The following is a 22575-nucleotide window of genomic DNA, read 5'->3' as shown; positions in this document are numbered from 1 at the left end:
TATACGTTCATTCTTTCAGCTGTGACCTGTAGCTGTGGCTTGGGCGTTGTGCGCAGTCAGTATACCCAACAGTGCTGCAGCGAGAGAGCAGCGAAAGCTCTCGTGACTAATAACGCATGCGAAAAGTGCACGCCGCCTGAGAAGTGCTCCGGATTTAGCAGCGAACGGTTGTCTGTGGTTTTTGGTCGCGCATCGTTTACTTATTTCGCTGTTCGTCGCGTTCACAAGTTCACGTCTTTACGTTCTGTGTGTGTGAGAGTGACAGAGAGAGGGGACTATACGCACCCACGCAGCATTAGCAGCAGCAGAAGCAGCGGCAGAAGTAGAAGCAGAACCTAGTGACATATAGCACCAGTGTAGCATCTAGCTCAGTTAGCAGCAGAGAGTCAAAGGCAAAATGTCGAAGCCACAATCGGACGCGGATCGCAGGAAGCAGATTTCGGTGCGCGGCATCGCTGAGGTGGGCAACGTAACCGAGGTGAAGAAGAACTTCAATCGCCACTTGCATTACACTCTGGTCAAGGATCGCAATGTGTCCACGCTGCGTGATTACTACTTTGCTCTGGCCAACACCGTCAAGGACAACATGGTCGGTCGCTGGATTCGCACACAGCAGCACTACTATGAGAAGGATCCCAAGGTGAGCGAGCCACTTTCCCCCATCCCCTTTATTGATTATTTCTGCTGGCATTTTCCATGGAGGTGAAGAGGAAAAAAACCTAACCCAACTTTTGTTGCGCCTTTGACCGAATTATTTTCTGTGGTGTCCAAAAAAAAAAGGCAGCAGCAGCAGGTTTTGATTTGATTTCTTTTTTTTTGGGTATTACGACATTCTTATTGCGCGTTGCACTTTCAATACGAATTCTTTGCGTTCTCTCTCTCAATTCTTGCATTGGCCAAGAAGAAACTTTTGGTTTTCATTTTATTTCGTATTTTTCATTAACTTCTCTTTTATTTTTGCATTTTTGTTTTCGTCGCTCGCCCCGTTTGCTGCTGCACAACATTCATTATCATTTGCCCATTTTTATTTTGCTTGCACATTTTGTTGTTGCCGTTTCTTCTTTTATTCTCTTTTTGTCATTTTGGCTTTGCCTTTACCTAATTGCCTGCATTCAATTTTCGGCTGAAGTGCAGTGGGACGAGTGCCAAAAACGTGTGAAGGCGATCGAACGCTTCAACTACTTTCACTACTCGAAATTGAAAATACTCTTCTACTCTATAGTACTATATCGCATCTATACTATAGATAGACATCGTGCTGAAAAGCCGGTGGCCCCAATGCTATATTGCCAGACCAGCTGACTAGACCCCCACTAACCCGCTCTTCTCCCTTCTCTATCAGTTACTAGCTACATAGCATAAAGAGAAAAAAAAACAACAATATATTAATAGCTTATGTGGGCAATCAGCAGCTGTCTCACACGCACACAGGCACACATCGAACACGCAGTTTTAAAGTCACCTAAAATATGAGTTCTACATTAGCTTTATAGAAATTTCTATGCCCTGTCACTTTAAAACACGAAAAAGTTTAAAATGCTAGGAAACAAAATATTTCAAAAATATGAAACTTGTATTTTTCGAAATATAATAGCAATTTTATTAAAAATAAAAGCTTAAGCAAGACGTCAAATTACAAAGAAGCATCATAGAAAAAACTAAGAACTTAAAATCAAATTTTTCCATTCCTATACATTTAATTTCTTTATAAATACTATACTTAAACTCGTCTGGAAAATCTTTCTAATTATTATAAAAAAATTAGTTTTTTGTTTTATTTTATTTACTCCACAATAAAATTTTGTTGAACAACGAATTTACAGATGTTTTTTTAAGTTAAATTGCTTAAATCATTTTAATTGCTCTGACTAACAATTAATTAATTTTTTATGATTCATGAGTGTTGTAAATTTTAAAGAATTTCAACAAACAGCAAATTGTTGAAGCATATATTTATTAATATATGTTATTACAAATGTGTCTTATAGCGAATTTGCTAGTCGGATAGACTAAAATAGGTGACTTGCAAGTACAACTACAACTAGGCCTCTCAGCTGACTTTAAAACGAGTCAAACGAAAGCTTCAGCCGCCGACGAGACAAGTCTAACTAAGTACACACACACACACACACACATACACAGAAACAATCAATCACGTGCTGCAGGCGTGCGAATTTCAGCTGTCAAAATGAAGAGAGCGAGAAAAAGACAGAGAAAGAGAGTGAGCAAAAGGGGTTGCTGGGGGGCTTGGAAATTTGTCCTTGCCTGAATGTCAGTGGGTAAAAGTTGCTGTGCGTCTGTCTGTTGTTCAATCACTTTCAATTTTCCATACATATCTTTGAGATACATTTGCATAGCAAATAGTTTTTTTTGGGGGTGACCAGCAACCAGCTGTTAAATACTCGATTGACTACATATATAGAGTCATAAATATTTGTCAATTTAAATATATTAAACTGCAGCGCTACAACAATAGCAGAAATATGAGTGAGAGAGCAAGACAAGAATGAATAGATATAGACAAGATATATTGTACATAATATAAGGCCTAACATAGTGTTGGATTGGCGGACAAAACATACACTGTAGATACATATTTTCAAGGTCAATCAAAGGTTATTAACAAAAGCGAGAGTCGCTCGACGTTCGGCGCCATCGTCGCCAGCAGGAAAATTTTCATTTATTTTATTTTTTTCCGTATTTCTTTCGCTTTTCGACTGGTGTGCTAGTTTCTCATGTAGTTGTTTATGTGTGTCTATATGTACATATTTGTATTTGTATCTGTGTGTGCGCCGTTGCGTATTTATTTTGGTTCCATAAAAATAACGACAATAATGAAAATTTCCATAGGGTTCATTCGTTTGTTCGCTGATGTTTTGATGTTACACTTTCATTAGGCCCTTACATGCAATTAGAGCACGCAACGAGCCAGTGCTTTGATGCATTGTATCTCACAGATACGTCACAGCAGTAACAGATACTTATGCTAAGGGCAACAGCTGCGTTGACTGCGACAAGTTGAAACTAGTTACACTTAAAACTAATTGAATGTGATTCTTCAATGGTTTTATTCCACTACTTCTTTCAATTGATGAACTCTACGCGTTCTTCAACCAATTGATGGCAGGTCAATTGGGGTAATCGAACTTTATGCCAGCCGAAAAAAGTAGCAAGTGCTTACTTATAGATCAGAATTTGATTAAATTGTCATTTATCAGCGAGTCAAGGTGTCAATAAAGATAATTACACAAACTAAATTTATTAAAAAACTATTAGTTTTACAAATCAATGTATATTAAATTTAATTTCGAGCACTAAGAATAGCTGTCAGTATTTCTGTGCTTATATGAGTGTTTGCATCATATCATTTACTTTATTCATATGCACATAAAATGTATTTTCATTAAACGAACTCTTTTTGTGAAATTCGCATGTTAATAGTTATAAGCGACATTTGAGGGTTTATTCATTTGAGCAGCTGTTGGAAACTCAATTAGCTAGCGTTCTCGCCTTATATGGGCAATAAATAATAATATAACTCGGGCATATGCCCGTTAATACTTATATAGGTCTAGGTTCGATTACAGAAGTGCAAACAAAACGGCATTTTGTTATCATAGTTTTCGCGACCGCAGCAGAAAGAAACATATGTTCAGCTCTCTCTTTCTCTCTCTCTCTCGCACCCTACTGCTCTCTCTTTGCACTCTGTGGGCCTGATTAATAATTTGTTATGGCCAGAACGCTATCGATATTAGGGAATTACTTGCCTAATCTCCTCCATAAAAATATCTATCTACCATAGTTGTATATTCTATATTGTAAGTGTTCTTTGTTAATGGAAACAAACAGGAAACAAACCATGTTTGTGCTTTACGTTACACTAATTAGTTTTAGCATTACCTAGCGGCATGTGAACCCTTTGAACCCGATTCAAAAAGGGACTGATGAGTGCATAGTTGATATGGTTATCAAGTGGCGCATAGAACTATATTATTTGCTGGCGACAGTCAACGATGATGATTATGATGATGATGATGTCGATGTCGATGCTGCTGTCGTCAAAACAAAACACGCAACTCAAGATCACATTAGCACTGACCAGAGATGCAATCAGATAATGATTCAACTAACTATGTGCATTCATTCCATAGATAGTCCCAGTGCATAGAAACATGTCTTCGTAGCATGTGCAATCAAGTGCAATCGGAACAAAGTAATGCCCCTCATGCCTTATGCATTATGCCTCTATCTATCAGTTCAGCTAATCAATCGTGATCGTAATCGAACCGCATCGAACCGGTCAATGTAATAGCCATCCAAACTATTTATAGTTATGATCCTCAAATTAGCAACCGATTGATAAGACGACGCTTATGACTATATAATTTGAGCTAGGTGACCTTCTAAACAAAAAATCACTGGCTAAACATATGTAGAGTATTCCTCCCTAACTGGGTAAATGGGCCACCTAATCACACTTCCAATCAGCGGCTGTACAGCTGTCTTTACAATGAGCAGCTGCCTCATTAGAGCAAACTAAAAATCTATAAGTTGGGTGAACCTTCAATTACATTACTTAATGCCATGTGCTGTTTACAGAGTATTTACAGGTCGAGAATATATTTGTGACTATTTAGTAGTTGATATGATGAAATAATATTGTTTTTTCCAGTACACATATATATGCAAAGCAAAAGTTTCCTATGTCATCCATCTAATTACAATATTTTCAATATGGATAATGTTTGTCTTATAGGGAATTTTTTTCTTAAAAAATTGAACTAAATACTGTGGAGTTCTATACATATTTTTTTAAAAATTATTATTTGAAATCAATTCTTATTTGTAAAATCATTTTAACTTTGTTGAATCTTATTATAGGGTATCTCCAAGTCAAGTCTAGCTCATAAATACAGAAAACCTGCTGATAAGGATTATTTAAAAAGCTTAAGCACATAATATGGGGCAAATATAATTTACTTATAAGTTTGACGAGTTATAATTTAAATATAATATAAATTCTTACAGGGTATCCTTAAGTCTTTACTTAGCAGAATCATAGTTTTATCTTGCATGGTATCTTAAAGAATGTTACTTGACAAAGTTATAGTTAAACTCTACTACTTGATAAGGTTAACTTCATATTTATCCCCGTATGTACCAATTTAATTTAATATATAATTTCTCCAATTCATTTTGCAGCGCGTCTACTATCTGTCGCTGGAGTACTACATGGGCAGATCGTTGACCAACACCATGATCAACTTGGGCATCCAGAGCGAGTGCGAGGAGGCCATGTACCAGCTGGGTCTGGACATTGAGAACCTTGAGGAGATGGAGGAGGACGCTGGTCTGGGCAACGGAGGTCTCGGTCGCTTGGCCGCCTGTTTCCTCGACTCGATGGCCACTCTGGGTCTGGCCGCTTATGGTTATGGCATCCGTTATGAGTACGGCATCTTCGCCCAGAAGATCAAGAATGGCGAGCAGGTGGAGGAGCCCGATGATTGGTTGCGCTATGGCAACCCATGGGAGAAGGCACGTCCCGAATTCATGTTGCCCATCAACTTTTACGGTCGTGTGATTGATACACCCGAAGGCAAGAAGTGGGTGGACACCCAGAAGGTCTATGCCATGCCCTACGATAATCCCATTCCCGGTTACGCTAACAACCATGTGAACACGCTGCGTCTGTGGTCCGCCAAGTCGCCCATCGACTTTAACCTGAAGTTCTGTAAGTCATTTATGGGATATCCATCCTTAATCCTTAACTAATCCAATTGCTTTGTTGCTTGCAGTCAACGATGGTGACTACATTCAGGCCGTGCTCGACCGCAACTTGGCCGAGAACATCTCGCGTGTGCTATATCCCAACGACAACTTCTTCGAGGGCAAGGAACTGCGTCTCAAGCAGGAGTACTTCATGTGCGCTGCCACCCTTCAGGATATCATTCGTCGCTACAAGGCCTCCAAGTTTGGCTCTCGCGAAGCCGTCCGCAACACCTTCGATCACTTCCCCGACAAGGTCGCTATCCAGCTGAACGATACGCATCCCTCGTTGGCCATCCCCGAGTTGATGCGCATCCTCGTCGACGAGGAGCACCTGGAGTGGGAGAAAGCCTGGGACATTACAGTGCGCGCTTGCGCCTACACCAATCACACTGTGCTGCCTGAGGCTCTGGAGCGTTGGCCCGTCTCCATGCTGGAGTCGATTCTGCCCCGCCATTTGCAGATCATCTATCACATTAATTTCCTGCACATGGAGAATGTGAAGAAGAAGTTCCCCGAGGATCTGGATCGCATGCGTCGCATGTCGCTGGTCGAGGAGGATGGCGAGAAGCGCATCAACATGGCCCATTTGTCGATTGTCGGTTCTCATGCCGTCAACGGTGTCGCCGCCATTCACTCGCAGATCCTCAAGGATTCTCTGTTCCATGACTTCTACGAAATGGATCCCAAGAAGTTCCAGAACAAGACTAACGGCATTACCCCACGTCGTTGGTTGTTGCTCTGCAATCCCGGACTTTCCGATTTGATCGCCGAAAAGATCGGTGACGAGTGGCCCGTGCATTTGGATCAGCTGGTTGCCTTGAAGAAGTGGGCGAAGGACCCCAACTTCCAGCGCAATGTGGCTCGCGTCAAGCAGGAGAACAAATTGAAATTGGCCGCCATTCTGGAGAAGGACTATGGCGTTAAGGTGAACCCCGCCTCCATGTTCGACATCCAAGTGAAGCGTATCCATGAGTACAAGCGCCAGCTTCTGAACTGCCTGCACATCATCACACTGTACAACCGCATCAAGAAGGATCCCACAGCCAACTTCACGCCACGCACCATCATGATCGGTGGCAAGGCTGCTCCTGGCTACTATGTGGCCAAGCAGATTATTAAGCTGATCTGTGCCGTCGGCAATGTGGTCAACAACGATCCCATTGTTGGTGACAAACTGAAGGTCATCTTCCTCGAGAACTACCGCGTTACGCTGGCCGAGAAGATTATGCCCGCCGCCGATCTGTCCGAGCAGATCTCCACAGCCGGTACCGAGGCTTCAGGCACTGGCAACATGAAGTTCCAGCTGAACGGTGCCCTCACCATTGGCACCCTGGACGGCGCTAATGTGGAAATGGCCGAGGAGATGGGCTTGGATAACATTTTCATCTTCGGCATGACCGTCGACGAGGTGGAAGCCCTCAAGAAGAAGGGCTACAATGCCTACGACTACTACAACGCCAATCCCGAGGTCAAGCAGGTGATCGATCAGATCCAGGGCGGTTTCTTCAGCCCCGGCAATCCCAACGAGTTCAAGAACATTGCTGACATCCTTCTCAAATACGATCACTACTACTTGCTGGCTGATTACGATGCGTACATCAAGGCGCAGGATCTGGTCTCCAAGACCTACCAGGTACGTTACCTCAGACTACTCTCCATGTAGATCGATCTCTAATCGAATTATATAACTATTTTATAGAACCAAGCCAAGTGGCTGGAGATGTCCATCAACAACATTGCATCGAGCGGCAAGTTCTCATCGGATCGCACCATTGCCGAGTATGCACGCGAGATCTGGGGCGTGGAACCTACCTGGGAGAAGCTGCCCGCACCCGAGGATCAGCAATAAATCAATTAACAACAACAAGGATAACTTCTTTTTTGATATTATATTTTATTATTCGTGTGTGCTTTACTTTTGTTAAAGTCCAATGTTAGGAGCCAAAATGCAACAACTAACAACTAAAAACTATATAAAAAGAGAGAGTTTAAGCTAGCGCTAAGATGTGAACATCGATCGATCGGGCTCATTGTTAAATACTACATATTTTATTTAATAAAATTTAAACAAATCCAATTGCTAATCTTCAATCATTGATGGAATCAACTTAGCAAACAAAGCAGCGACTACAAAAACACGGTACCTACTAGTACTATATTGCCATCGTGACCTCAGGAACACTTTCAAAGTAAACAAAAACAACAAATTAATATATAAAACAAAAAACATTTTAAATAAATTATTAACGAAAGTAATTACAACTTAGTGCAAAGCTTTGTTAGATATGATTATGATGATATGCGTGTTATAAAAAACCTAAATAAATACAAACGTTCAACTGTTACGAGTCTAGAAAAATCGATTTATTTAAACAATTCATCCACAAGTCAAGCTTGAAAAGATTTGCCACACATTTAATATACATATTTATCTTATTTATATCAAGTCAGAATTTTCTAATTTTTGCTTTTAAATATTGTGCCTTTGGGCTATGCTACATTTTTTTTGATTGTCAAAATTCATGAGCAAAGCGAGGAAATTACAAATTACAGGATAACTCGAGAGCCACAAGGACGATTTGAATATCCTTTGGCAGAATAACAGACCTCACCAATAGGCGTCGATTGACACAGAGCACGGAAGGATCAGACAGGATAAGACCGTAATATACGCTATTTTCTCTATACAAAAAAGTCCTTGGGTGTTCGAAGGATATTCGTCCTTTTTAGTATGCCAATCGGTTTTGTTGACAGTAAGTATAATACCCCTAATAGGTAGCGGGTAATCAAGCAAACCAGTAAGATGTTGATTACCGATATTTCATATGAAAAATGACCACATTGAAGAAAGTGTGTCACAAAACCTCTATAGGGGAGTGGTGTCAGCCATAGAAAAATGCAAAGTCATCTTCCCAATCTTAGAATACTTGGCCTCATTTTACCCCCTCCTGCTCCCCCTTAGCACACATGTTCTCATGACTATGAACTGTCCACCCCACTTCACCTCCTTCTGCCATCAAGCAGCTTCGTTGCCTAAACTTAGTACTTAGGCAGAGCCGTCGAGCGAGTGAGCTGCATTGTTGAGTGCACTGTCTCCTGAAGCTGAGTGATGTGTGCTGAGTGATGTGAGCTGCATCAGAGATTAGTCGGCAGCTCCTACGATCCATAGCTTGCTCCGTTGTTAAGGGAATGAATGTAGGTGCGGGACGCAAGTGCTTGCTGCTGATTTATATTCGCAGGTATTTCACTTGATGATATGGCAGTTTTCGTGACGGATTCAGATTCGGAGGCAAGACCCTCTGTAAAAAGCCACTTGGAGCAGCTGAACTACCAGGCCAACCTAATAGAGTAGAACGTAAATTTATCAATAAACGGAGTCAAATATGCTTTGCTGCCATTGGTCAAATTTCCAAAGCTCGAGTTCTTCTTTGTGGATCCTAAGAGCGAGAGTATAAGAGCTTTAATGTGATTGGTCAAAATTGAAAACGTTGCGAAGTGATTTTGTCTGCAGCTACCTACTGATCACTTCTGTTAGCCTGGTAGATAAGAAGAAAATTCAAAAAAATTTGGGTGTAATTCGTAGTTAAAAGCCAAGAGGTGCAGCTGAAATACCAGGCGAACATAAAAGAACAGGCAGGTGGATTAACCCCGCTGTATTTTGAACACTGAGATTCTCTCAAGCCGGGAGCAGATTGTGCAATTGACTTTCTGTATTATTGCTTGTTGCTGATTTATGTTCTCCTGGTATTTCACTCGATTATTTTACACTTTTTACCCATTCGCTAGAACTAAAATTGTCTACAGCAACCACAACCGAACGGCTGCAATACCAGGAGAGCATTACAGAGCAGCAAGTGGATTTACCCCGCAAAATTTAAGAATATCGAGATCCTCTCAAGGCGGGAGCACGTGGTGCAATCGACTTTCTGTATTATTACTTGCTGCTGATTTATGATCACCTTGATCATTTTCATTTAATACAAATCTATTGTAATATTAATACTTACCTAGGAGAAATATTTAGGTATTTTTTAATTTGTTCAGTTTTCTACATCATTTTGTTATATCTTTCCTTTATTAAAAGTCTTGTTTTGTCTTTATTTCTTTTTATTACTAATTACATTTAAAAATATCAAATTACATGCTGATTTAGGTATATCTAGAGAGTTTTAATCAGATAGAATCATATGGTAGTAAGTAGTCTGAAGCTGCATTTCATATACAAATTCTAATTTAAAATTAAAAAAATTGTATTTCAATTGCAAATATTCCGTTTTTGAAAAGCTGGCAAACTTATCATCACGGCCATGAATATCATTTCAAAATTTTTGTTAACTTTAGAAAATCTCAAAAACTAAAATTTTCGCTAGCTTGTGGGCAGACGAAACGAATGGATCAGGAGTACAAACTCTTATTGAATCACCAAAGTTTCGCGAGTAATGGAACAGTTCACGTCAAGGTTTTTGCAGAAAACGCAGCAGCAAGAAGACGCCACATTGCCAACAAGAATACGTTGCATGCAACAGCTTTGTGTTGACATTGAGGCGAATGACAAGAGAACGCTACAAGGAGCAATGATGCCCATTGATAACTTATTAGGTTATCTACACAATGACAGTAAATTCGAGCAAATGCATGAGCATATGCAGGGATCAAATCTTATTTACAATCTAACTACGCCGAGTCTGAGCTCTGGCTATGGCGGTTACGAGGTACAACAGTTATCCGGTGACAACAATTCATCGCCCAGCGAACTCATCACAGCACTGAGGTCCGCGATCGATGCTCTCGAGAGAAGCCCGGGTGCCAACGAGCAGGTTGGCGATGCCGCAGCTACCAGAATGGAAAGTGACACCAGAGAACCGACTTTCCCATTGGAACAAAGATCGCCACAGCCCACTGGCAATAACGAACTGCAAGCACTGACGGATCTTGTGCGTCAGACAATGTTTCGACTGGACAACTACATGGCACTGCAGGCCGAGCAGCAGACGCAGCAGCTCGATCTCGACCCGTACCTGATGCCAGAGTTGCCAGCAAATCCACCGAGTTTTATGAATCCTCTAAAGCAGCTTAATATGTGGCAACAGCTGAAGACGACGCCGTCCAAGGGTAGAGTTAAGCGCACAGTGAAAGTGATGCCTGTGCAGCCGCTGGTCATCATGCCGCCAACGCCTCCGCCACAGTCGACGCCTGCCCCTGAACGTTACCGTCTTCGACCACGTAAAAAGCGAGCTACTGCTGCTGCTCCTTCTGCGATTGAAGTGCCAAAGGAGGTAAAGGAGACGAAGCGGGACAGTGGCACAACGATGTGGTGTCCTAGCGAATACTGTCAACATTTTTGCGGTGTCAACTGTGCTCCAAACTTCAAGTCGGATGACAGTATTATGTGTCCGCATCATCATCAACTGCACTCCAGCCAGGACACTATTCCGGGTAAGACAGTGCGTTGTGCAGCGGGCACTAGGCATCAACCAGAGATGTTAGAGGAGCATCTTCCACAGCCCAGTGAGCAAAGCAGCCTGCTCGATGACTGGTATGAGACGGCGCAACGCAGCCTTGCCGAACTGGAAACGGAAAAGAATAATTATACGAACATGTCAAGCTGCGAAAAACTCCAACAAACCGATTCTTGTGAGACAGTCAGTGAAGCCACGGACACCGAGAATCTGCAAACCAAGGACTTCATTGCCACCACAGACAAAGGCGTCAATACCACCAGTAATGTAGAAAAGCCAATGAAATTGGTGCGCATTTACAAGTGTTCCGCACTGCAGGCGAAGAAAAGTCCGAGCAAAAGCCAAGGCAAGGTCAGGTTTGTCAAGGATACGGTAAGCAAGAGCGAGACTCCCTACAGCAGCAGCAGCAAGGAATCAACTGCAATGAGGAGAACACCTGTAGCCAAGAGAACATCAGGAGGTGCCACATCCATGGCATCGACAGCAACCTCAGCTTATCCCAGGAAAAGTTCAGAAAGTGCCAATCAGGCGGCAACCATGGCACAACCTTCGTGGCCGGCGCTTACCAAGCTGCGTGTGCTTAGCACAATGAGCGAGGCCACCGAAGACTCCCAAAGGCGTCGCTGTAGGCCATCGGAGACGGCCAGGTTTCAGCAGATGCTCGAAGAGGAGGAGCAGAAAGCCAAGGAAGCCAAAGCCAAGGAGTTTGCCAATCGCTTCGGCCGCTGCAAAGGCGGCACCATTGCCAAGTTCGATACGCTGCCAACATATCCCAGCGGCTGGACACAGGTTGCCATGATGGAATAGTCAAGATTGGAGATTGTGTGACACATTTAGTACATTTAGAATTTCATCAGCCAGTAGGGGGCAATGGATTGAATAGATGCCGAACACAATCAAGTTCGTGGATGAGAGCAGGACGCAAAATCGTACAATGGCGACAGGCTTAGAACAGGAGATGGAAGAACCAGTTCAGCAGCCTAACCACTGCAGAGAAGAACAGATAGCTCCGACGCCGGGACAGAAACAACATCAGCACAAAGAGGGCACAAGTTCTTTTGTACCTTCACAGCACGGCAACGGACATGCTTTCGATCTTGGTAGCGTTGCTAACTTAGGTTCTTCAATTCCAATCAATTGTTGGCACCGATTCAATGCGCATCCGTCAACATGGCAAGAGGAAGTGCTGCCTAAAATTGATTCAGAAGCGAGAAGTTATGAGTCCAACGCACAGTGTGCTTCGCAATCGCAATTGCCCCAAGCGGGTTCTACCTGGCCATCTAATGAGCAGGTTTCTCCAGCCCAAAGCGCATCTCAAGGACAATTCAGGACTTATGGGAACCCGATGGTGCAACAGCATCAGCCTAGGCCAACCATCTTAGTCATAGTCGTCAAGTAGATACAACTTTGCTATCAAATTATATTTCCAATTTAAAGTCAGTCACTGTTAGCAAACATGGCGAGTCTTCTGGAGGGGTTCCTGGCGTCGCCTCTGGCGTCGCCTCTGGCGGAGCTTCTGGCGGAGTTCCTGGCAGAGCTTCTGGCAACTATCAGCCGCCCATACCTTATCCTATGACGGAATATCAAGTTAATTATCAGCCGTTGAATCTACCTAATGGCTACACTTTGGCATCACGTTATCCAATTGGTGGCTATCAGAAGGGAGGTTGGACCGGCCAAGCCCCTGAAGGTTTTCACCGTTCCACGTAAGCACAAGTTCTCAATTAACGTTCAGCCTTATCATTAGTTACTTTGCAGCTTGAAGAGTAATGTCAGCAATCAGGCTCAAGCAAAGTCCGTTGAATAGTAAGTCCGAATTTAATTCTCCATTTCGACCCGAGCTCATAAATCTCCTCACAGCGCTCCTGACCGAAATCAGATCATAAACCTTAGGTAAGATAACAAGATTGAAAGAAAATAATGTAATTATTGATATCCATAAATAACCGTTACTACAGAGACACCGCTCAAGCTCACAGCTCTAAGGGGTAAGATATCTTTTAAGCTGTAGTAAAACTTTTTAACAAAAAACCACACCCTGCAGATCTGATTCTGGACAAGAACGTAAAAATAAACGAGGTTGCTGTTGCTGCCCACGCCAAGATACAAACACCAGAACAACGAATGAAGAAAAGGATGAACAATGCTTGTGTGACAACAACTTGGGAGCATTGGAAAAAACCCTCGAAAGTTTAATTCCTAGCGATTCGTGCATTTGCTATTTGGCAAAAAGTGCAAAGAAAAAGCGCAAGAAACGCAAACAACTTCCGTTCAATAGTAGATTCGCGAATCCTCCATTTGTCATCGAACCCAAGCCGAAATTTTGCAACTGCTGCTGTCACAATCCATGCAGCTTTCATTGCTGCAAACAGAGCAACAACAGCTGTTGCAACAACTGCTGCAATCCATGCTGTCCCTGGTGCTGAACTCCACATAAATTGTTCCGTCTCAAAATCCCCGATTCCCACAAACAAAAAAATAAATTAATTAAAACAATTTCAAACAAAGTGTGCTGTCAACTTTACAAAAATGAATTCAAATATTATTAAATTTCGTAGGTATCTGAACTTTTACTTAGCCTAAGGCGGGAACTCACTGATGAACTAACTTAACTATGGTGGCACCACGCAAAAAGAAACATTCCATCAATCAGTTGCTGCTACGTCGCGCTGTTAGTCGCACAAAACCCTCCAAATTACCAGTTAGTGCTGCCCAAGGCGGACTTCCTTTATATCATGTGTACGAACCGCGGTGTGGCATCTCGGTGCGACCATCGATCGCCAGGGACTCGCATTTAGTGCACATCATGCAGAGCAGTCTCCCCAGCAAGGCGAGGAAAATTCGCAGCAGACGCAACTTTCGCAGCAGTCCGCATCGGAATACGGAGAGAATGTCTTCGGAAGGAGGGAAAAAAATCAAGACCCTCTTACAACCTTGGCGAAAGCTGCAGCATGTCGGTAAGTAGCTAGAGAAAGACCAATAAGCAGCTCAATCAGAAACCTTTCGTCCAACTTTCTAGCAATGCCATCAAGCCACAGCATGAAGCCACGTTCCCGTGCCAGTTCGGTGGGATATCCCTCTAGCTGGAATTTTGAAACTCCGCGGAATGAAAACGTCATCATAATGCAAGAACACAATCAACTAACTAGGAAGCCCTTGGGTCGATTTAACGATAGCAGTATCCAATGCACACTGAAGAGTAGCCAAACAGGAACACGCTCAAAGGGTTCGGCACAGACGCAAACAACTTTGGACCCCGATTTGCCAACGGAGAATTCTTCTCAAATGGAATTGAACAGTCATCAGTTGCAACAGCGTCAGTTATCGCCCTCAACAATTGCAGAAATGAAAAGGCTTTTAATTCGAAATCCATGGGTCTCAAACACTTCCAGAAAACCAGAGATGCAACCCCATCGTGTGTTAAGCGGTGATGCAAGTTATAGTATTCCTTCATATCAAAAGAAGAAAAACTACGGTGGTTATACACCATCAGAAGTTAGTTCCGAAACGATGCGAAAATCCTTGGACATAGAAAACCAACCTTCAGAGCGGTTGGGTCGTATTGAGAAAATCAGTTTGCCACCCTCGACAAATGGTCGCAAAAGTAAAGTGAATCATTGGAATTCGGGCATGAAATGCGCGTGCGCAGCCACCATAAGCAGAAAGAGACCTGCTTGCAATTGCGATAAAGTCAAGAAACCTGGCGGAACTTGGAGACTACGACTTGCCTCAAGAGATGAATTAAAGTCCTATGAAGAAGCCGAGATGGTCGACACTTGTCCAATATCATGTGGGGAAAATCGTCACACAATGGATCTTTCACAATGGGATCAAGGAATAAGACCTTCAGATCCGTATAAAAACATGCGGCGTTCAGGACAGTATAAAGAAAATGAGCTTTCAGAAAATTCTCAAGATTCGGAGCACTCAGCATCTGAGATGGATGCAAATAAAAGTTTAATGAGGACAGGCGTGCCGGAACACAGGTCTTCCTCGGGCCTATCCAAAAGGAATGTGGGCTTTGAACATGGACAATTCAATTGTTGTCAATGTGCTAATGCTGAAACGCAAACCCTGCGAAAGGGTTCCATGGCCGGAAAGAGTTCCAAAGAAACTGATTGCAACTGCACGTGCGATGATAAAGAGGCTATAGCAGAAACGGAACAAGAACTCCCCGAAGATACGGCCCTTAAATCTCCAAAACAATCGGATATTTCGTCTGAAGAACGTGGTTCAAGAAGCAGAACGAGCAAAAAATCCCTTGATTCGGTGAAATTGAAAAAGAGTACTTCGAAAAAGTCACTCGATTTGAATAATTCCAGCCGAAAGTCATTTAATGGGGACAAATCCCGAAAAAGCTCAAGCTCAGTTGATGATGAGGATGATTTTGAAAATCGAAAATCATTTAAAGCGGATAAATCCCAAAAGATTTCAAGTCCAACAGCTGATGATTCTGAAAATCTAAAGTCATATTATGGGAATAAACCTCGAAAAATTGCAAAGTCAACTGCTGATGATTTTAAAAATAGAAAGTTAAACTATGGGGATAAATCGCAAAACAGCTCAGGTCCGACTGCGGATAATTTTGGGAATCGAAAGTCATTTTATGGGGATAAATCGCGAAAGAGCGCGAAGTCAACTGTTAATGATGATGAAAATCGAAAATCGTTTTATGGGGATAAATCGCGAAAGAACTCAAAGTCAGTTGCTAATGATTTTGAAAATAAAATAGTTTATGGGGATAAGTCACGAAACAGCCCAAAATCAACTGTTAATGATTTTGAAAATAGAAAATCATTTAATGAGGGTAAATCCCGAAAGAGCTCAAGTCCAACAGATAAAGGTTTCGCAAATTCAAAGTCATTTTATGGGGATAAATCCCGAAAGAGCTCAAGTCCGACAGCTGATGATTTTGAAAATAGAAAGTCATTTTATGGGAATAAATCCCGAAAGACTCAAGACTCAAGTCCGACAGCTGATGATTTCGAAAATCGAAAGTCCTCTTATAAAGATAAATCCCGAAACAGCGCAAGTCCAACTGCCGATGATTTTCGAAATTCGAACACAACAGAGTTAGATTATGCTAACAAGACTTGTGAATATCCGCAATGCCCAGCTTGTTGCTGCTGGAATCAATGTTGGAACAACTACCCCACTTGTCTATATAATCAATCGTGTTATGGCCAACAAGATGCGATGAAGAATAATTATCAAAATAGAAACAATTATCAGATGACCTGCAAATGTGCTACAGCAACAACGCAAACTTCATATACCTCAAAAGTATTACAGAAAAACCGCAAGGATGCGCAACAAGATCCTCGGCATGCTTCTGAACCTGATGATCCCCAGAGAAATCGACGTGTTAGTTATACCGGCTCGGATTCTAGTCCAACGTCTCAGGAACCCACACCTGCTGAAGTAGATAATGCTAGCAAAAATTCTGTAAGAAATAAGGTACCAATTGATTCGAAAAATGACGAGGTTAAATGCAACTGTAAATGCCCCAATTGCGGAATTCTATTCAATACCAAACCAAATACGAAAGCAGACAAAATATCGACAAATAAGAGGAACAGCAATGCGAGACCTGAAGCCACAACGATTTCAGATAGCAATCAAATACCAGTGCGACCTACAACTCCTCAGAATACAACAGTTCCAACACCATTGACAACTCGAACCATGATAGGTAGCGACAAACAGTCAAATGAATTTAATAACAACATATCTGAAAACTGTCGCACCAATCCCAGATGCATTGCCGCTAACTGCGGTCAAAGTTTCGACAATTCTAATCTGACTAATGAATTTAATAACAACACAATGGCAAACTGTCACACCAATCCCAGATGCATTGCCGCTAACTGCGGTCAAAGTTTCGACAATTCAAATCAATTCAACAATTCCAATGTGACTAATGCGGCTATAGATGAAAATTGCAATGTCAATCAAATAATTGAGATATTGCAGAAGACAGTTGTCGGATTGGAAGAACAAAAGAAAATATTAAGTCAAGCGGTGCGAAATCTAAATACAAATCAAAACAATTCTAATAATCTTGCTGAAGATTTCCTAGATGAAAACGATGAGGGAAATTACCCCCACGAAAAAGATAGAAACCGTTTTCCGAATGATACTGATGGCTATACTGTGAATAAATCAAAAGATAAAAACAGTAAGATCGGAAAATATGGGCAGCAATCACAGAAAGCTTCATCCAAAAAGAATACGACTAAAACGAAGTATGCCGATTGCTATGAAAACTGTCCAGGATTGCAAATGAATGGATTTAATCCTGATGACTGTCCATGCAACACTCGGAGACGCAGTGGCAGCGCTTACCCCAGCTTTGAAAAGGGCAAAAAATATTGCTACAACACCTTCAATTTGGGCCGATTTCTTAACACAAACCGATCAGCTTTAAAGAATATTCTTTTAAAGCCTCGGCAAAAGAGAAGGGAACCAACTTTGCATCAAATATTTAGCGAGGAGCCTTGCTTACAGGTTCAAAAACATAGTGAGTTCTTGAATAGCAAGAATTTAAAATATTTGGATGTTCCAAAACAGAATAGCTACGAACGAAATATTTTAATGGCTTTTGAGCAAAAGAAAGCTGCATTGGCAAAATGCAAGGAACAAGAACTATATTACGACGAATCTTCAGATTGTGAAGATCCAGAGGAAATAGAAGAAAGCTGCTGGAATTCCAAATATAAGCGTCGACAGAAAGAACAATCTGAACAAACAGATCTATCTATTCGATATGCAAACGACGACAGAGATAGTTCTGATTGTGGGTTGGCTTTCTGTAGAGCACGCAATGTCTCTACTAGAAGGAAAACAAGGCACATGGATTTATTTAATATATCTACCAAATATAGCAATAGTAATTGTGGCTGCAACGACCAACCTCATCATCGAGGCATAACCAAGCGAGTAGACCCAATTGTCAAATACTCAATTCAGCATTTACCTGATTACAATGAGGGTCTTCCAAGGTCAGGTAAAAATACAGCTTCACATAAAAGCTATTTTCGGAATAATGATAATACATCGAGGAAAACTCAACAAGGCAGAAGTCCAAGCGAGGCTTCTAATTCCAGGTTAGTTTATAAAGATCAACAACAACGTAGAGAGCAGTCTTCAAAATATCAATGTTTTTGCGAAATAGATTCCGCCGCTTATAAAAACAAAACAAAAGTTTTGGACAAATGTCACTGTCCAAAGATTCCTGAACCACCAAGGCCCCCAAAAACGTCAAAGGATATAGACAACAAAAGATCGTCAAAAGAATTTAAAAAGAAAGAATCATCAAAACTATTTCCACTTTGCAAAAAGGATAAAAAAGATGAACCCAAGACCCCTAAGCTCAAACCCTCAAGGAATTCAGTAATCATTAAGAAAAAGTCATCAAGCATATTTCCTTGTCGCAATAAAGAAAAAGAAGAAAAGCCAAGCACTTCAAAAGAATTGAAGAAGAAAGAACCATCAAAACTGTTTCCACTTTGCAAAAAAGAATAAAAAAGATGAACTCAGTACTCCAGAACCCAAAACCTCTAAGGATTCTGTGGGTATAAAGAAGAAAGGATTCTCAGGTCTCTTTCCATGTTGCAGTAAAGCAGACAAAGTCACAACAGAAAAGAACATCTCAAAAGAAAGACACGAAACTTCAAAAGAGTCAGTAGACCTTAATAAGAAAAAAACCTTCAAATCTCTTTTCTTGTTGCAATAAGAAAAGCAAAGAAAAGCCAGAGCCAAAGACTTCTGAGGATCTTCACAAACCTAACCAAAAGAAATCCCGGATATTTAAGTGCTTCATTCAAACAAATAAAGCAAAAAAAGAGGAAACTGATAAAGAGAAAAAGCCAAAGAAATTGTCACCGAATCTCTTTGCGTGTTTCAGTCGAACAGATAGGCAAAAGAAAGAACCGCAAAACCACCCTGATCAAGAGAAGAATCCAAAGACAAAACGATCTGGTCTGTTCACGTGCTTCAATAAATCAAATAAAATGCCTTCACCAAAGGAACCAAAGACATCGGAGGAAATTGTTAAACAACCAAAACCTAAGCAAAAATCAAGTCTCTTTCCTTGCTGCCATAAACCAACAAAGCCAGCCGAAAAGTTGCCACCAAAATCACCCGAGAACCTTGAAAAGAAGCAAAAGCCAACAAACATTTTTCCATGCTGCGCTAGAAAAAAGAAAACTCTCCCTAAGGAATCGAAAAAGTCTGAGGAAAATGAACACATTTCAAAAGCCGAGCTGCCTCAAGAAAAATGTTCTTGCGAAGATTTGCCAAAAGAAATTCAAAATACTATACAAGAGTGCCCGTGTGACAAAAAAGTTGAACTTAAAGTGCTCTACGATTCGAGCTACAGATTTGGGAAGAATCGAAGCGACGTTAATAACAACAACACAGGCTGCGAATGTGAATGTGAAATAAATGAAAAAGTCAGCTCACCGCCACTTCGAAATCAAAGCGCCGTACAGAACAACAACACAGACTGCGAATGTGAATGGGAAAAAAATGAAAAAGTCAACTTACCGCCGCCTCACGAAAGTCACAATAACTTCTTCTCCATGTTGCAATAGTATACGCCTTTTGGCATTCCTTTTATAATGACAGTAGTTGGCAAATCCAAATTGCACACAACAAATCAATTATTATAAAGCGTAATAAAATTCACAAATTTTTTTTCCCGGTCACAGTCTTTCGATTAGCTTTCGATGGAAAGTCTGGTTATCCAATGTGACCGCTGGATAGTTAGACCAAATATACCAAGTGTTGCTGGCTTGCAAATATACCATCAACGCTCATGTTCAGTTGGTATAGTATGGCAGTCGGTCGACAAAAATCTATCGATAAGTCAATAACATCAACAATTGGGCCTATCCGTCCTTAATTGTTGAAAAATGTTGAATTTCTTAAATAAAACGCGACAAGTGTTGTATCCCGGTGTGCGCAATCTGTCAAACACGCTTGCAGCTCTCCAAAGCAATGTCAGCTCCGAAACGACAGCAGCGGCGGGTGATAAAATTGCAGTACCAAAACCGGCGCTAATCTTGCCACAGAACTACAAAGATTATGCGCCGGTAAACAAGAACAGTACACGCCAGGCATGGATTGAGAATGTGGATGCTGTGAAGGAGCGGAAACTGGGCCTCATCGAACTGCATCCCGATGTTTTTGCAGCTCAGCCGCGTGTCGACATCATACAGGAGAATATCGAATGGCAGCGCAAGTATCGTTATGTAAGTTTGGCGCACACCAAAACACGCGCCGAAGTTCACGGCGGCGGTCGCAAGCCGTGGCCACAAAAGGGACAGGGCCGCGCTCGTCATGGCTCTATACGCTCGCCACTGTTTAAAGGAGGTGGCATTAGCCACGGTCCACGTTCGCCCACCACACATTTTTATATGCTGCCGTTTTACAAACGTGTTTTGGGTCTAACCTCGACACTGAGTGTTAAGCTCGCCCAGGATGACTTGCATGTGATTGCAAACGCTGAGATTCCCACACGCGATGCACAATTCCTGAAGGATCTGATAAAGGAGCGCAACTGGGGACCCTCTGTGCTGATTATCGACAAGTAAGTTGGTATCAAATGCAAAATTTTAAATAAACAATTTGTTTTGCTTTGCAGGCAAGATGAGTTTCCGGAAAACATTTGCTATGCCACCGATTATCTGGGCTACGTGAATCTGATGCCTGCTTATGGACTGAACGTCTATTCAATGCTGAAGCACGACACTTTAGTACTGACTGTAGACGCCGTGAAGCATTTAGAGCAGCGTTTGCTGTACCAACTGCATCGCAATGATGCAACGAGCAAGGGCGGAAAATTCAAGTTGGATCAAGTTTAAGTTTAAGTTGCGATTGTAATTATATAACATTAAATGCGTTTGTTAAACCTCAACTACTGTTGAATGCTCTGTGCGCCTTGAGCATCGCCTCTGATCAATGTTTGCAAGGGATCTTTATCCTTTTCCGATATAAACAATTCACAGGCGCCCTCAAGACGTTCGCTTAGAAGCACCTTCAATTTCTTAAGATATCCACGTTCTGAGTTACTGTGGTTGCACAACAATACTGTGGTACCACTGTGATTGAAGTCGAGCAACTCATGATGCGACATTTCACCCGTAATCATCACATCCGCCTGCACACCGCGCAGCAGCGATCCTCCAGAGCCGGCACAAATGCCCACAGTGCTCACTTGTGATTTCGGATGGTGCTCTACTGCATAAGCCACATGGACGCATTGTTGTATGTGCTCCTGTAGCGTTTGCACCAGCTGTGAGATGGTCATATTTGTGTCCACTAAGCGGCCCGATCCAGTCCCCGGTTCGGCGCCTACCTCAGGAACCAAAGGCTTTATGCCCTTGATGTCCACAGCCTTGGCCAGCCAATCGTTTACGCCACCCAACACCTTATCCCAGGCGGTGTGTGGAGAATAGAGCGCTATGGAGTTCAGTAAACACGAGGCAACCACGCGTTCCTTCCAATTTGATTGTGTGATCCGCGTCAGTGGCCGAAAAATTGGCGGATGATAGCTAATTATCAGATCCACATTCTTCTCCAGAGCTTCGCCCATAACGGGCTCTGTGAGATCATTAGTAAGCAATATGCGCTGCACTAATTTCTGAAAATAGAAGAATGTATTACTTTAATAGTCAAATTATGTTTAAGATTTATTTACATGTTTAGTTGGCTCGATCAGCAGTCCCACGTTGTCCCATTTTTCAGCCAGTGAGGTAGGAGCAAAGCTTTCTAGCTGTTTCACCACATGCTCAAGTTTCTGTCCACTAAAACTGGCCATTTTCCGCAGACTGCCCACACAACGTAACATAAAATTCTTTTTTCTTTTATAAATTACAATTTCGTGAAGATGTACGCACAATAAATGTAATAAATAAAGCTCTACGCAACACTAGCACATTATTGCACTTTCCAGCCCTGGTATCAGTTTGGCGCTCAATTAATACAAGTTTAGGTAGCAATGAAATATTTCATTATAGATCCAGTTCCTCACAAAAAACTTGGAGCTCGGTTAAAAATTCAACTATTGGCTTGTACTACATATTTATATTATTGCTGTCATTTTGTGAAATTGTACGAAATTAGTAAAAATAAAATAATATCATTCACAAATAAAGATAGCCGATGGCGATGAAGTCTCTCTTATTATGATCTTGGCATCAATAATGATTAGTTTGATCGAATGACTCATTTTTGGGTTTTTTTAATGCACAAAAAAATACCTCGAGATTATTGCGATGTCCTTTGACTTCTTATGGGTCATGTGCTCTAGAACCATAAGATGTATTTGTCTTTGCGGCGTTTT

General features: G+C 41.7%; 6 protein-coding genes across 7 annotated transcripts; 5 read left to right on the top strand and 1 right to left on the bottom strand.

Annotated features, from left to right (window-relative positions):
- The first annotated feature begins 139 nt into the window (after positions 1 to 139).
- Positions 140 to 7846, top strand: LOC132783537 (glycogen phosphorylase). The gene is made up of 4 exons (XM_060788764.1): positions 140 to 640; positions 5203 to 5731; positions 5796 to 7402; positions 7469 to 7846. Exons 1-4 carry the CDS (start codon positions 398 to 400, stop codon positions 7616 to 7618), a joined length of 2529 nt encoding a protein of 842 aa, XP_060644747.1. The 5' UTR covers positions 140 to 397; the 3' UTR covers positions 7619 to 7846.
- A 2149-nt stretch (positions 7847 to 9995) lies between these two features.
- LOC132783543 (uncharacterized) lies at positions 9996 to 12035 on the top strand. Its single transcript, XM_060788770.1, has one exon. It carries the CDS (start codon positions 10209 to 10211, stop codon positions 12033 to 12035), a length of 1827 nt encoding a protein of 608 aa, XP_060644753.1. The 5' UTR covers positions 9996 to 10208.
- A 76-nt stretch (positions 12036 to 12111) lies between these two features.
- Positions 12112 to 13795, top strand: LOC132783551 (uncharacterized). The gene is made up of 6 exons (XM_060788784.1): positions 12112 to 12623; positions 12680 to 12934; positions 12987 to 13034; positions 13089 to 13121; positions 13187 to 13216; positions 13273 to 13795. Exons 1-6 carry the CDS (start codon positions 12112 to 12114, stop codon positions 13652 to 13654), a joined length of 1260 nt encoding a protein of 419 aa, XP_060644767.1. The 3' UTR covers positions 13655 to 13795.
- A 34-nt stretch (positions 13796 to 13829) lies between these two features.
- LOC132783533 (homeobox protein 2) lies at positions 13830 to 19933 on the top strand. Of its 2 annotated transcripts, XM_060788755.1 has the most exons (3): positions 13830 to 14185; positions 14248 to 18334; positions 18403 to 18518. In XM_060788755.1, exons 1-3 carry the CDS (start codon positions 13843 to 13845, stop codon positions 18416 to 18418), a joined length of 4446 nt encoding a protein of 1481 aa, XP_060644738.1. In that variant the 5' UTR covers positions 13830 to 13842; the 3' UTR covers positions 18419 to 18518. The 2 variants fall into 2 exon arrangements, with proteins under 2 accessions (XP_060644738.1, XP_060644737.1); XM_060788754.1 differs by having other exon boundaries at positions 14248 to 19933.
- A 135-nt stretch (positions 19934 to 20068) lies between these two features.
- LOC132783554 (large ribosomal subunit protein uL4m) lies at positions 20069 to 21147 on the top strand. Its single transcript, XM_060788787.1, has 2 exons — positions 20069 to 20820; positions 20875 to 21147. The coding sequence occupies exons 1-2, from the start codon at positions 20144 to 20146 to the stop codon at positions 21092 to 21094; spliced, it is 897 nt and encodes a 298-aa protein (XP_060644770.1). The 5' UTR covers positions 20069 to 20143; the 3' UTR covers positions 21095 to 21147.
- Positions 21085 to 22298, bottom strand: LOC132783555 (NIF3-like protein 1). Its single transcript, XM_060788788.1, has 2 exons — positions 21931 to 22298; positions 21085 to 21873 (listed from the first exon to the last, which is right to left on the bottom strand). Exons 1-2 carry the CDS (start codon positions 22078 to 22080, stop codon positions 21148 to 21150), a joined length of 876 nt encoding a protein of 291 aa, XP_060644771.1. The 5' UTR covers positions 22081 to 22298; the 3' UTR covers positions 21085 to 21147.
- Between the last annotated feature and the right edge of the window lie 277 nt (positions 22299 to 22575).

Source organism: Drosophila nasuta, chromosome 2L (genome assembly GCF_023558535.2).
Source record: "Drosophila nasuta strain 15112-1781.00 chromosome 2L, ASM2355853v1, whole genome shotgun sequence".
Taxonomy (NCBI): domain Eukaryota; kingdom Metazoa; phylum Arthropoda; class Insecta; order Diptera; family Drosophilidae; genus Drosophila; species Drosophila nasuta.
The sequence above is the reverse complement of the archived record's forward strand: the minus strand, read 5'-3'. Positions and strand labels throughout refer to the sequence as shown.